This window comes from Tachysurus vachellii, chromosome 6, assembly GCF_030014155.1.
Source record: "Tachysurus vachellii isolate PV-2020 chromosome 6, HZAU_Pvac_v1, whole genome shotgun sequence".
NCBI lineage: Eukaryota > Metazoa > Chordata > Actinopteri > Siluriformes > Bagridae > Tachysurus > Tachysurus vachellii.
In genome coordinates, this window is record NC_083465.1 from 4,134,671 (window position 1) to 4,150,234 (window position 15,564).

The 15,564-nt window shown below is 42.2% G+C and overlaps 1 protein-coding gene across 1 annotated transcript in view; it reads right to left on the reverse strand.

Annotated features, from left to right (window-relative positions):
• Positions 1–15,180, reverse strand: part of LOC132846967 (MAM domain-containing glycosylphosphatidylinositol anchor protein 1) — a 187,379-nt gene extending 172,199 nt beyond the window's left edge. Inside the window, exons 1-2 of the mRNA XM_060871801.1 lie at positions 15,072–15,180; positions 14,249–14,338 (exon numbers count right to left, since the gene is read on the reverse strand). Coding sequence (XP_060727784.1) covers positions 14,249–14,315 — 67 coding nt within the window. The 5' untranslated portion in view covers positions 14,316–14,338; positions 15,072–15,180. The remainder of the gene's footprint in view (positions 1–14,248; positions 14,339–15,071) is intronic.
• Between the last annotated feature and the right edge of the window lie 384 nt (positions 15,181–15,564).

Consider the following 15,564-nt stretch of genomic DNA (forward strand, 5'->3'; position numbering starts at 1 on the left):
TGGAAAGGCAATAAAGAGGAAAGCTAGAACGAGAGAACAAGTCCCCTGATCGGATGCAAAGTGCATTATTAAAATTGGAGGAGGGAAAAGAGAGGCTCTATGGAGCAGAACTGCAATTATCTGGAGCTTACGATGGGTTCGGTTTTCAACCCAAAGGCCCTGAACCGAGGGCACGAGGGCTAAAAACCGTGCTGATGACCAGTAATAAAAAGTCACCTCGGACCAACGGAGAGTTGCTTGTTACTTATTTCGTTGATTTCTCATTCTTTGTCCTTCTACCTGGGATTTTCCCACTAGTGTGCTTGACCATACACCATCGTTCCATATGAAGCAACATCTCTTGGTTATCCACAAGGAAATCTTGCCGTTGGTCACAAACGTGTTCCTCAGCAATGACTGTGGTTTACTCCGAAGCTGACTTTATGGAAACATAAGAAACATGTTTAATATTGAAATGTTTGTTGTGTGTTTTTGTTGAGATTTTTTTGGAGGGGTGGGGAGGGGGGTGGTATTGAGAGTGCAGTTAGATTGTTGTTTAATAGAAGAAAAAGAAATGGAAGAAATTTTCAAAATTTCATCCATGTTTTTTTATTAGTTATGTTGAAGTCAGGCTTGTGCGATTTAATCGCTACGCAACCTTACATCGTCGCGATATCCAGAAGACGACATGATCCGTTTCTAATACATCACCTTTTTTCATATTGCGTCAATCCAACAGGATTTGCGAATCTAGCGCACGTCTGGATTTCTAGGCACGCTTTTATATGAGCTGGGTGTCTAGTCCTTCTTATCATGCACAAGCTCTCAGATCAGCTCTCGGCTTGCTCACTGCTGTCTCCGACTTAATTAGTGATCAGTGTGTGTGTGTGTGTGTGTGTGTGGGTCCCAGATGGCAGGTCTGAGTGTTAACCAGTTTAACTGCAGCTAAATCACAGCGAGTAGTTCGGAGAGAAACAGATCACGACCGATAGAGACCAATGAATATCAGAACTGATTCATAATACGCAGACACGTGACTAAAAATTTAAACAGCTGAGACGCCGTGTAGGTTAGCGGGCGTTAAAATGGTGTGATTTGCATTCCAATGCTAGTCAATGATTTAGATAGTAATTTCTGATTGATGATAAGTAGTTAGTAAGTAGATAAGTAAATTAGTAATAATTCAAACGAACCCCGTCGAGGCAGTTAACTGATTTCGACCGATGAGCTTGACAGTGGCATTTCTATACTACATCTAGCCTTGCTAGACATCTAATACAACGGCTTTCTCACGGAACGACAAACCCTTTCGTTCTGGTGGACATTTCAGGCGCAAGTATCATCAACATCATGAGTTTATGGTTAACGATTCGTTTATTATTTTGCATCCAGGTTCAGGATCCTCACAGATTTCTATCTGCCTAACTGTTAAAGTCAGTTTCGGAAAAAAAGAAAAAAAAAAACTCAAAATGCTGACGATCAATTTCCTCTTCCAGATACGGAGAACCGCCGTATGATGCTTACTTTAGATCAACTCTGGAGACGACAGTGAGGTATCTGTAACAGGAGCTGGAGTTGGGGCGGAGGGACGGCGTGGTGGCGTAGCGGGTAGCGTTGTCCCTGTTTTCGATCCTGAGCTCGGGTTACGGTCTCTGTGGAGCTTCAGATGAACTCTTTGTCTATGTGGGTTTTTTCCAAGTACTTCAGTTTCCACCTCCTGGTAGATGGATTAGTGACTCTAAATTACCCCTAGATGTGTGCGTGTATATGTATGTGTGTTGGACTGTGATGAACTGGTGGTCCTTATTTGCATAGTGTCACCAGGATTGTGTTTTAAAGTCACCACAGCTCTGACCAATGCTTTAAGACCAATTTTAATACATTTTAACACACACACACACACACACACACAGCAGCAGCAGCATTCATCAAGCATAAATTACAACAAACAAAGCCTAATCAATAGGCAGGGCTTACTGATAAATGACTAGAGGATGGTGTTTGTATAGACCTCTTGGAGGAGGAAAGAGAAGGGAAAAAAAAAAACAGCAAGAGAGAGAATAAACACCCTTCAGACATAAAACAGAAACACCTGCACAGTGTGTATCCACACGCGCATTAACCCTCCCACGCACAGACAAAAAGGGCAGATAAATGCAGGATACAATCTGCAATTTCAGGAATTTTCCACAGCTTGTCTGACGTCTCCGTTTGATAAATTACAGATGGGAGCCGAGGTCCTACTAAGCTGCTCTGCGGAAGTTAAACGGGGCTTTTACCCTAGCGCTGGGCCTACTGTGAAGTTGAGAGCCTCGTGCCAGCTTGGTGGAAAACGTCTAGTCCAGCTGTTGAGCGGAAGGGAATTTACACTTCTTACACACCTCACAAAATACGGCGTACGAGAAAATATCGACAGGACCGGCATGTAACGCGTGACAAGGCAGATTACATACATACTTCTGGTCTAGACTGGAGATTCAAGCAGGACTCAGTCAGGATCAGCTCGTGTCAGGCGATGACACGGTAACAGAAAATCAGTCCTGGTTCATTTTACAAGCTTTTTATGTTATGCTTTGCTGTTCAGCTTGGACAGAAAAGAAAGAAACAATTTCCCGGCTAGGCTAAGCTAGGCTAGGCTAAGCTATTCCACTATATAGTGTATGCACACTACAGAGGGCACAAAACAACGGCCTACTTAAGCCTATGTAAACAATACGCATGATACGATTCAGATGCAGGACAACAGAACAGACTGGGACATCTACGTGTAAAAAATGCACTGTTTTAAAACAAAACGAACGTGTGTAAGTTTACCAAACGTATAGAATTGATCTACCCTTCGCTAAAGGTTTCTATTTACTTACTAACACGTTTTTCCTTACAAAATTCTGTTTCTTTGTCACATAATCATTAAACAACAGGTTCAGAAATTGCCAATGCTCGGCTAGTCGCGAGCGTGCTTTCTCCGCACGCCAGAGATAAGAGTGCCGGATCGATAGCGTTCTTCACATTTTAATCTCCCCGTCACTTAAGTGGAGGTTTATCGTGGTTGCATCAGTCCATATGGACGTGTCATAAGGACGTGAGAACAGAGCTATGCCGCCTCTTACCTTGCTCTTAAATGTAAAGGTACAACATGTTGCTACACCTCTATGCTGAAAGAGGTATTGCTGGACTCCTATAACCGCAGACCTTGAGTGTTTTATTCCTCACATAGGTTCACTAGCCTCTATCTGCCTCTATATACGTCTATCACACAAAACTGTACAATGACCAGTAATAGCAATTTGGAGAGGACAAAAAAAAAGAGCCACTATAAAGGCAAGCGAGTCTCAGACATCGCTGTCTAATGTGGGCACAGAAACAGGAAATTAAACTCTCTATTCGTTCACGTTGTTCAGGCTTTCACTCTGCTGTATAAAACTTTGCACAGATTTTACATAATATGCCGAATTCTCCTGGAAAGTTGTTCCAAAATGGTGTCAAGATGTAGCACAAGTAGTACTGCTTTAAACACTTTGTGTATAAATATTTAAAATTGCAGACACTTCCATTTCTGGTCGGTTCAGGAAACGTCCTGTCCGACCCCCTGACTTGTTCCTTATGTCCAACTATATAGAAAGATTCAGAATTTGTCATCATTTTAAGCCTTCTCCAGTCCAGGATATGGTTTAGATTGCATAACACAAGGCTGACCCTGATAGTGAAGTACAAATCGATACCAAGCGACGGAGGTCCTGGACCTCGTGCGCCACAGATTGTTCAGAAAATATGATTCAGGTATCCTGAGGTGGTTTAAGGGGCTTTCTGTTAAAAGATGTTTCTAATACCTACTGCAACGAAAATGTGTGGGAAAAAAAATGGATATAGTGGTTAGTCGGATTTAAGGGAAAATGTATAGTTTGAAAAAACGTGATTTCTTTGCTGAGGTGATGATTTGAGCGTGTGTTTTAAAGCCGTAATTTAAATCAAACACCCCGGGCTGAGAATTAAAATTATTAACAATCATTAAGAAAATTTAACGCAGTTAAATCACGGATAGTTACGCAACCGTTTTTGTTACGGAATATTTTCCGTGATTTTTTTTAAGGGGGATTTTAAAATTTTGCTCCTCGTTTATAAATCTCTAAATGGTTTGGCCCCCCTTATCTCAGTGAGTTATTGACTGCGTATCAACCCACTAGATCCCTTCGGTCTTCCAACCAGGATCTATCGTTTACCCCAAAGTCGAGGCTTAAGTGCAGGGGAGATCGTGCTTTTTGTATTGCTGCCCCCAGGCTCTGGAACGCCTTGCCACTGTCCATTAGACAAGCCTCTTCTCTTAATATTTTTAAGTCCAGGCTAAAGACATTTTTATTTTCAAAAGCATATGGCTGATGGGTTATCTGTATGATTTTTCTGTTTGTTTTGTTGTGTGTTTTTCTGTTTTTAATTACAGTACCTAATGGAAAGCACATTGGTCGTTGTAAGTAACTGTGTTGTAAGTAACTGTGCTATATAAATAAATTGTCATTAGCCCTATTCGGACGGGATTAGTTTTACGTGGGGACGTGGAGTAATGCAATTTTACCTCAGGACGTCTGTAATATTAATTGGAAAATTCGCACGGGACAAGACATCTCAGTAAAACTAGCAGAAGTGGTTGGGGTAACTCGCTTTACGCACCACAGTAACCTCCTTGTCGTCATGTGCGTATGACGTTGCTTCCTATTATCACGTGCGCAAACAGACAACATGGCGCCTCCATGCTTGCAAAACTTGCCAAAAACTACTTTTAAACAGGAAATGACGGAATTGTACCGTACATATTTACAGCGGGTCTATTCGGAAGGGATTAGTATTACCTGAGGTCATTTTTCAGGACCTTTTTACAGAAGGTAAAAGTCACCGTAATCTTTACTGACATTGTCCGTAATGATTACCGAGATGGCACATTCGGACGGGACTAAAATCACTGAGAAGCTCTGGTAATAATTACTTTACCCCCACGTCCCCACGTAAAACTAATCCCGTCCGAATAGGGCTATTGTCATTGTCATATTTTTTCTCAAATTTGATCACAAAAAATTCACGGATTTTATTCGCCTAGCCACGCTCAGATGTGTGCAAGATGAGGCGCTGGAGTGTAAACGGAGAGTTCGTCTGACTCAGCGGCGTGTGGGAGGCATGAAAAGCAAAAGGCAGCTTTTACAATAAATGGCAGGAAAGCATCCAATTACATAAACGTCGGCGCGATCGAAAGGGGTACTGAAACCCGTGATCTTGTGCGGCACTTCCAAAGCAATCAAGGAATCTAAACAAGCTGCTCGCGCACGGCTATTCCCAAGAAAATAACCAAGAAGAAGATCACTCTGGAATTGTGCGCGTGCATCCAGTCGAATAGAAATCTCGCACACGATTATAGTAGAGGATCCAAAAATTTTTTTTAAATAATTGAAGGCAAGATGTACAAATATGTCAAACTGTCCCTCCGTTATTTTGCCTAATCTCAGCAGGGATACACGACAAAGCGCCTGGTTCGAGTGTAATCTCTCATCAAATTTCAGAGAGAATATAATAAGCGTGATAAATCAATACGATGTGAAATATGCATCAAAGGCTTCCGTCGGCGCCGGTGAGGTTCCGTCGTGGTGAAGAAACGTTTCCATGCCGCCGTGTTGGCTGTCAGTGAGTGAAACATCACTCAGTACGCGCACTATTTACCCCGTTTTTTAATCCTTATTTTTTTCTACTAAAACCAGTTGGTATGTATATCACAGTGACAATGGAAGACATGGAAACTACACAATGTCTCATCTCTTACTTTCTAAATATACATTTCTGTCCACCACCATTTTTTATATTTACGCAAGGATGCCTGCCGTGCGCGTCGTACATTCGTTTAAAACGTCTAAAACTCACTGTGGCGTTTGCGTGCAATGTAATAGTAATGTCAGAGGCAGGCGGTCGGAATAAAGTGCATACAAATTTCATTATCTGAGACACAAATACAAATAGAAATATTGTTCGCTGTTCCTCTGGTTGAGATTAGAATGTGTGCGCCAGGACAGGAAACCTCTAGCGGATGCACAGGGAAGACCACCTTCATTAAACTCCCCATGAAATAAAAAATAGAGCAGTGGTGGTACAAGCAATTAAGGCTCTGGGTTGTTGATTGAAGGATCAGGGTTCAAGCCCCAGCACTGCCAAGCTGCTACTGTTGGGCCCTTGAGCAAGGCCCTTAACCTTCCCTGCTCCCGGGGTGCTGTATCATGGCTGACCCCTGTGCACTGACCCCAACCTCCAAAGTTGGTGTATGCGAAGAAATAAGTTTACTGTGCTGTAATGTACTGTATATGTAACAAAAATAAAGGCTTCTTCTATAACACTTGTAAAAGTGTGATGCCACGCAATATGTCCGTCTTGACTTCCTGTGAAAATTACAGTGTAAAACACAGACCAAAGGTTAAACTGGTGATAAAATAAACATATTTTTAAAACAAGGATCAATCCTCAGGACACAACACTGTCCTGATGTCCCTCGTCATTCATAGTACGGTCTCTCTCCAACATTTCTGTTGTAAAAGCACCCAGTGTGTCCTATGTAAAACTATCCTTTATAAACATACTGTATTTCTCCAACAATCCTTTTTTTTTTTCTTTTTTTTAAGCAAGGCACACTACAAGAGAGTGACTGTCTTGACCTGGCTCACTTTCTAGACGATACACTGTGAGAACGTGCAGGACGACTGCCCCAGTTTCCTGCTGTGTTTTTTTCTTCGCCCAACACCGTAACCGTTTCTCACCGATATCCAGGTCAAAAGTAAACTGAATCTAAGATCTTTAGTATTATGGGCTGTTATCATTTTTGAGAATAATTAAATCGTAGTAGTTGAGTTTTTGACTACTTTATCCTTGGAAGTCTGTAAGCCAATTAAAACACAGCATGTGCAAATTTGAACTCGATTTCAAAACTCAATCAATACGCAGCAGCTTCCTGAAGACGTTCGATACTTTAGACAACAAATACTTCGCAGCAATGACTGAGACAGCGAAGATACGTGAGCGTCCTTGACTATCCTCGGATTATGTGAGATTATGTGAGATTTGGATTTTTCGGGTCAGATCCCAAACATGTCCAGCAAGCCAGCCACTAGCTGATTGAGCTAAACTAAACTAGCTAGATCGTGACGTTTAACTCCATGACAGCTCTGTATTAAGTACATCTTCAGGATTTGTTGCCTTTGTCTTCTATTCAGATTTCTTTGAAGAAATCTACAAGATTTCTAGTACTGGTTGCCATGGGAACAATATTTATCAGTGGGTGATGTAATTAGAAGCTAAATGAACCGTTCTGGAGGGAAATTTGGACACGCCCACTGGTCGTTTTGTTACCGCGAGTCACAATCTACAAGATTTCTAGTACTGGTTGCCATGGAAACAATATTTATCAGTGGGTGATGTAATTAGCAGCTTCAATGAACCGTTCTGGAGGGAAATTTGGACACGCCCACTGGTCGTTTTGTTAACTCGAGTCACAATCTACAAGACTTCTAGTACTGGTTGCCATGGGAACAATATTTATCAGTTGGTGATGTAATTAGCAGCTTAAATGAACCGTTCTGGAGGGAAATTTGAACACGACCACTGGTCGTTTTGTTACCGCGAGTAACTGTATGTGTAAATGTAACATTAGTCTTCTAGTTCCCACCACATACTGTGTGTGTGTGTGTGTGTGTGTGTGTGTGTTAGTGTTAGTTGGCCTGGAAACGCCGTTCATGTGTGAAATTCTAAGTTCAGTTAGTAGAAGTTCAGTTAGAAGTTCAGTTCTGACCTGAAATATTTCTATTTAGCTTTAATCTCGAGCGCACATTCTAGCATTTTAAAAGTGAAATGGAGAAAACTGTTTTAAAATATTGCTTTATTTATAAACTATGGTATTATGGGGAACCTCTACGGCATTTGTACGGCTGAGGTTTCCAAGAGGAAGGTCCAAGAGGAACGTTTCCCAAGCTAACACACATATACCGCTTCCACTAAGTGAATCATTTAGCAGTTTGATCTTAGCTTCTACTCTTGTGCACATGATACTCAGATGTGTCTCTGTGTAGTTCAACGTTACACCCATGTTTATCCATGTGAACAAGTTTGCGAGCGCTGGGAATTTTTTTGCTCACAAGTTAAAGCTGTGACTGTTTTCTCACACTCTTCTCTCAACCGTGATGAAAATTAAATCTGAACCGACGCTCAAGCGCCTTCCTACGTCTGGTCTACAACCGTGCCCCAGTTCTAGTCAAAAAGTGACAGGAAAGCATTAATAATGCAGACAGCTTTGGAACAGGTTGGGTTGATACGGAGTCGAGCAGCAAGAAAGCAACACGGAAAAGAAATGGAGGATCGTCGAGGGTGGGGGTAGAGAAAAGGAAAAAATACGGACGAAAGGTGACGCGTCCGAGTGTGTTTCCTGTCAGAAAACATGGCTTTAACCTGTATTAATAATTCTTAATGATATAAACATCAATCTTTTTCTCTGTGGTATTATTAAGCAGAAAACACAACACAGGAGCTTGGAAAGCACCCAAGGCTTGTGTTCTCAAAGACATCTGTGTGCTTTTCCCTGCTGAACAGAAATGTCTGCTTGCAGCGGAAACACATCAAAACACTCATTCGAAAGCAACACCTCTCTCCACACACACACACACACACACACACACACACAAGCACACTATATCGTATCTATTGTCTCTCACCTCGCATGTTTGGGCTCGCCGACTAGCGACCGTGTCTCGGTCTACAAACTTTACTGAACTGAAACGAGTCCGAAAAATCAGTCGATGTCATTAATTGTCTCGGACATCTAGAAGGAGTTCCATCCTTGTGTGCAGCTTGTGTGTGTAGACGTTTTCGAACCAAATTGAAAGCCTCTTCCAGATTCCCAGAGATTTCAATAATTCACTGCATTGCTGATTTACAGTACAGTCAGAGACGCCTACGAAACTCCATAAAAGGAAAAAGAGAGCTGGAAAACAACAATGTTCTAATAATACAGCTCAGCCACTGCAGCGCCTCAGCTACTACACAAACGCTGTACTCTTCTTTTGAAAGGGAATTCAATAATATTGCATTAATTAAATAATGAATAACTATTAATGCATGTCTTCCTTTACGGATTTGTCGTTTTGGATTGCGTTCGGTCGAGACGTTAAACAAACGAGTTCATAAAACTGAAAACTTTTTTAGGGAAATAAACCGAACAAGGGCGTCGTTATTTATACACGTGCAGTAATTGGATCGTAACACAGTAACGCTAGGTTTATACAAACGCAATGCTGGAGACGCCTGCTTCCCAAGCCTACCCCGTTTCCATAGTAACCATCGGCGTCCATTAGCAGCCAACCAACGGCGATGGTATGGACGCTAAGCGTAGAACAAAACAAGGAGACTTTCAGGTCTAAAAGAAGCTGCATCTCAAATGACATATTACTGTTTACAATTTCACTTTGACCTGAACAAGTCACCATTAATTTTAAAAGTTCATATTCGAGAATAAATGTTCAGCGTTTCTGTTTTTCACTTGTTATTGTTTTTCCCCCAATAGAAAAATGATAGTTAGTTTTATTAAAATTTTCTGTTACATTTTTGGTAAAATTAGCCAGATTTTGTGCGTGTGTGTGTGTGAGAGAGAGAGAGAGAGAGAGAGAGAGAGAGAGAGAGAGAGAGAGAGAGAGAGAGAGTGTGAGAGAGAGAGAGAAAGAAAGAGGGAGTTTGCTTTCATTCAAATTCATAGCTTTAAAGTTTGGCTAGTTTGCTACCTAGTTCTGTTTTCATTGCTAATGCTGCCTAAACAGTTGAAAAGACAAATTGTCCCTTTTGTATTAATTTTTTTTTAGCAGATTGACTAAATGTCTGGATTATTTATTTTTGTTTTGCTTTCCTGAGTACGTTTAAATGTATATAAGGGGGTTTTTACACCTGGTCACTTCATGCGTTTTCTGTGATCTGATAGCTATCCGATGGTAAAAAGACCAGGTCTAAATGCCCTCCGAAACGTCGAGCCGGATATAAATCCGATCGTTTAAACCACTTCAGGAGGTGGTCTGGGACGCGTTTCAGATGAAACTGGACAAGTGTAAATGAATGTGGTTGTTCAAGCCACATACGTCAGCGCTATACTCCTCCCAAACGGAAAGTAGGTCAATCGCAGGTGTTTTTTGTAGCATAACCGTCATAACAAGTTTCTTGCTGATTGCATTCTGAAAACCGCATACACCAAAGCGTGTTCCATTTCAATTACCCCGGAAATGATATTTGCATTTTGGGCGGGAGTAGAAAGATCGGATTGATATCCGATTCGCCAAAACGCATTTATGTGGCCTAATGTAAATGGAACAGTTTTAACAAATCAGATAGCTATCGGATCAGAGAAAACACATGAAGTGACCAGGTGTAAAAAGGCCCTAATTCATTCTTCCGAATCGTATTATTATTGCGTACTTAAGGACAGTTTCATCTGTACTTTGTCAAGTTCTACACAGGGATCTAGATGGAAACTGTACCGTTAAGAGATGTTGGGTCGATAGAAAGCGTTTCGTAAGCAAGGCATGGCGAGATGCGGGAATTTTGTGAAGAAGTTTCTGTTTTAATCTGCCAGTCTATGCTGGAGTTATTGAGCAAAGCTTTCGACAAAGCGGAACAATCCAGAAGAGCGCTGCAGTAGTGCTAAGAGTGTTCCAGCTCATCAACTTTTAGCTGTTTTAAATTACCCAGAGTAATTGAAGCCTGGTGTAGTGGAAACCTGCTTTCTGTCAGTCCACAGCTGAAAGCAGCACAGTGCTTCCCTACGGTTTTGGTCAATTATAAAGCTATCCAAAAATATTAGATCCCACCTGTGCTAGAGAACACAGTGAGCACACGCTGTCCTTCCACCAGCGTGAGAGTAGAGCGCGAGCGCGAGAGCATGTGGACGCGAGTCGAATGGAAAAAAGGACGATAAGATACGAGGGCGAGCGTAAAGGAGAGAAGCTTGGCACGGAAAAACTAATTACATGAAAACAAGCGAGCGATGAGGACGTGAGATGAACGGCTGGGAATTAAGAATGAGTAAGTGAGAGTGAGAATGTGAGAGAATAAGGAGAGAAAGGAACGTGTGTATAGTTTATGTGGCTCGCTCATCCTCATGCATTAGTCATAGCATGCCAACTGTTCTTCGACACACACACACACACACTCGCACACACACACACAATGCTGTTCCATTCCATAATGCCAGCCGGTCTCGAGCGCAAGAAAGGATTCGCTTTAACCAGAGTTCAATGAAAAGGTCAGCACTTGTTGGTAACCACTCATCACTAGCTAAAACCTCAGCGGTGGCCTTTCTCCTGCGAACCTTCTTTTAAAAGGTTACCGACTTGAAAGCGCGCCTCGGGTTTTTGTTCCGCCTTGAAAAGGAAGCGAGAGCGTGCTTTTAGACGAAGAGAAAATACACGCAGAAACTCAAGCTAAATACGGACCACTCAGGGTTAAATGAACTATAGTAGAAGCTCCAAGATTACAGGCTACAACTGATCCAGAATCTGCTTCATCTTGACAAGCTGATCCTGGAAGAACCTGTGCGTGAGGCGGGAAAAGACTCCACGTACTGTAGGTGCTCATCGCTTTACATCACACATACACACACTGAGTCACACTCAGGGGCAATTTAGAGTCACCAGTACACTTAGAAGTATGTTTTTTGGTTTGTTTGTTTTTTGGAGGTAACAGGACTCTAGAGGACCTAGTTGAAACCCACAAGACATGTGGAGAACATGTGGAACTCTAGGTAGATATTAAGATATTATCATTTTTATTAACTAAACACCTAATAAAGGTCGGAAATGCGTCATTATTACTTCTAAGTCGCTTTCAACTAACCGAAGTCTCTTAAAGGCGACTGCTTCTCGAGCAAGAATGTCTCGTTAGGTGAACGTGAGGTTTCTTACTTCCTCGTGTCCTCATTTCCTTTCTGAACTTCCTTACAGGAAACTTCCAAAACGCAATGATGAGTTTTTGTGAGATGGGTAAAAAGCAGAGGAAACACACACACACAGACACACACACACATACACACAAACCAGATAGGAGACCAGAGCTCTGGATCGAACCCCATACCCTACAGCTATACTGTTCCTCCACAGCGCTGCTGAATATTGGCTAATTTTGTTTTAAAGGAATAAATAAAAACATCTTTGCCTTTGATTTTCTCCTGGTTGTACTGGAGCACTCAAAAGATATTCCTCAATTCATGTGATGATGATGATGACGATGGTGGTGGAGTAGAGCGCTGTTTCACATGTCAGTCCAAAATCCCCTATCACTATTCAGCCGCTGACACTGAAGGCCACAGAATATGATTTCTATCATCAGACCATTCAGTGAGTCAGCTGCGGATGGACGGGGCCCGAGTTATCGTGGAAGACACCGCTCTGATCGGAATAGAAGGATAAAGGTGATCAGGCAAAAGAGCCTTTCATTGATCTGAATCAATGCCAGAACCCCCCCCCCCCTCCAGCATATCAGATCAGAGACACGATACAGCTTCGCTTTCTTTCCCTTCTCCCTCTCTCTCTCTCTCTCTCTCTCTCTCTCAGACAAGGACATGGAGTTTGTCCCCCAGGCTGATGGATGCATGACCTATCCATTTGGGAGCAGTAATGCCCACTAGGCTCATTAGAGGCCAATTACTTGATTAATTAAGAAGCAAATTAAGGGGCAAGCCTAGCAGCACTTTATTAAGCCGAGCTGCAAACGGAACGGCCGTAAACGCCGTCCATCCTCTTCGAGGTTCATAGAACAAAAGAAAACGGTCAATTTAATGCCTGCACATCCTTCATCAAAGCTCCTTCGCAGAATCGAATTAAAACGGCACACGCTTTCAGAATACGCTCAACGAATCGGAGTTCCCTGAATCCCAGATGATTTCATTTCATCTCAGTTCACAAACATTGTTCTTTGATTATGGACGTCATGATAATTAGTCAGGATGATTGATCGCACGCTTACGGCACTGATAAAGACCAAACCCTAATTCGGTCAATTTCATCCGTGTTGTAACTTCCACTCCGAGCATGTTCATATCTTTATCGTACACACTGGCTGTCAGACACTGACCGCATTTCTGACCACAACAAGAAAAACAACAACTTATGATATGCTAGCTAAGCAGCGCTCGACACTGCACACACTCCTTAGCTAATTGCGGTCGGTGTCCAAAGTTTAGCTCCATAATCTACAACATCCTAAAAACTCAATGACGGACGTCATGTACGTTACACTCCGAGTCCTGCTATATGTTCAGCTGCTAATTTGAATAGTTTCTTTTTTTTTTTTTTTTTAAGTGTCTTTTGTTAATCACAGTGTTTGGAGAGGTTTGGGTTGAGCTTCCTGGTGTAGGAAACACATGCATTTTGGGATCAAATCTTCTACATACCCATCCTACATAATGCGACTTTTTTAATAACTCCGCACAGTTCAATAAAAGGTTGTTTTTAAATAGCATGTATCCGAAATAATCTACACGTGATGCCGGATTATTTGTCTTGATCTCTCTCGGATTCAGATTTTTTAAGATAGATAAAAAATAAATCAAGAAAATCTGGTCATTCAAACTCAAAAGGTTTAACCATGTTCCTGCTTGGAAAACCTCTTCTACTTGTATGGGTAAGAATTAGTCAATGTCAAACACAGATGTGGTTCTGTTTTAGTCTTAAACCCTCAGGTGTACAGGGTGACGTAAACCTACAGGTAACTTCAAGCTTCCTTAAATAAAAATAAAGGTGCATTTAACTGAAAGATGCAAAGTAAAGACCCATTGCAAAAGTAAAGGCCAAAGTTTTGCACCATTTATAGTGTGTGTAAATCCAATCTCTCTGCACGCACGCGCACAACTTGGCTCAGATTCTCTCTCCAAACTGCACTGATTGAAAACGTTCTCCCATTGGTCGGCTGGATTTATTGGTTAACTACACAATTACACCGGTGTGCGCTTTGGAACAGTTCCGGTTCGCTTATCTTCTTATTCCCAAATCTGTCCCAAGTTTATTGTTAACTGTATTATGTAACACCTTGTTGCATGATTAAGATGCGTGCAAAAACAATCTGCACGCGCTGTACTTTACTGTTAGAAACCCACCTGAAGCAGGATCGCTGTGATTCAAATCACTTCCTCTAGGCTATGTCGCGTTATAACGTCCATTCCTATAGCGTTCCCTTATGCGTTTTACGCGCGTGCACTACGCAAACAAAAAGTTCTTACCGTAAACCCCTTGTGCTCGTGCGTAGCGCTGCAGGACGGCGAATAATAAAATCCAGAAAAGCTCCATGTTCAGCTGCGATGCTTCATCACCTGCAGGAGAAGCCACAAGCACACAAGAGTGAGACAGAGACGCGCGCGCGCGGACACATACAGCAGAGCCCCTGGGTTTTATCCGCAGAGCTTAAGGGCGTGCTCACATTCGAATGCACGGATTATCGAAAAGATTACAGAAGCTGTTAGTAACCTGTGAATGCATTGTCTATAAAAAAAAAATGCTTATTATTTAATAAAATGGCACGAGAGGTTCGTGCAATGAGGAAAGCAGGGATGCCAAAGTTGGCGCGTGGGAGGTGATTAAAAAAATGTCTAATGCATTGACAGTCATTATTATTTTTTTTTTTGTAAGAAAAATTAAATTGGCTATAAGTTATAAATAATACGTGCATTAAAGGCAACGTTGTAAACTTCGACTATGAGCGATTACAGCACCGCGCGCGCGCCATGCTTTTCCCCAGGACCTGTCTGTTACTCAGGCGGCTTCCACCGCGCGTCCCGTTCCGCACGCGCCAGAACAGAACACAAGAGACGGCTGTGCACAAGCGCGTGCGTTGCCACCGGTATCAGTTTCCTGAACATTTCTACGTGTGACGGAAATAATAGGTTTGTTATTAGGTCTGTATACAAATAAAGATCTTTTACTTCTCGGATTTATTTCGTTCTTTGCGCGCGTGAGCTGATTTGGTTCGGTGTGCACGAGGGGAAAAGTCCATTTCTGTGACAGTTTTGGAACTTGAATCGTAAATATTAGTAAATTAAAGCAAACCTTTTTCCGGTGTGGGAGCTCCAAGCGACGCTTCCAGTTTAGTCAACGTACAAAAGTCGATTTAAATAAAGCGACGCGAAGAAAATAAAAAATATATATATAAGTAAATAAATCCACTTTCAACACCAAAGCAAGCAGTGAAGAGTAACTCAGATCTCCGGGTCGGTGCGCAGTCCAGCGCGCGCTGATGTCAACACGCTCCTTGGCACGCGCTCGTGCGCACAAAAACAAAGCAACACCGGATTCCGAGACATTTCTTTCCGCAAAGTTTTTTGTTTTTTTCCCCGGTTATTCTTATGATGATGTTCATACGACACACCCAGCATGTCACATCCACATCACAGCGACTCCGTGATGAGTTTTCTTCTTCTTATCAGTGGTGATGATACTGTTGCCGAAGACGGATTGTTTTTGGTCTCGCGCTGGTCTTCGGCGTTATTTACGCGACTCGCTGGACATTAAGATTCTCTGCGAGTCTGAAGGAGCGACTGCG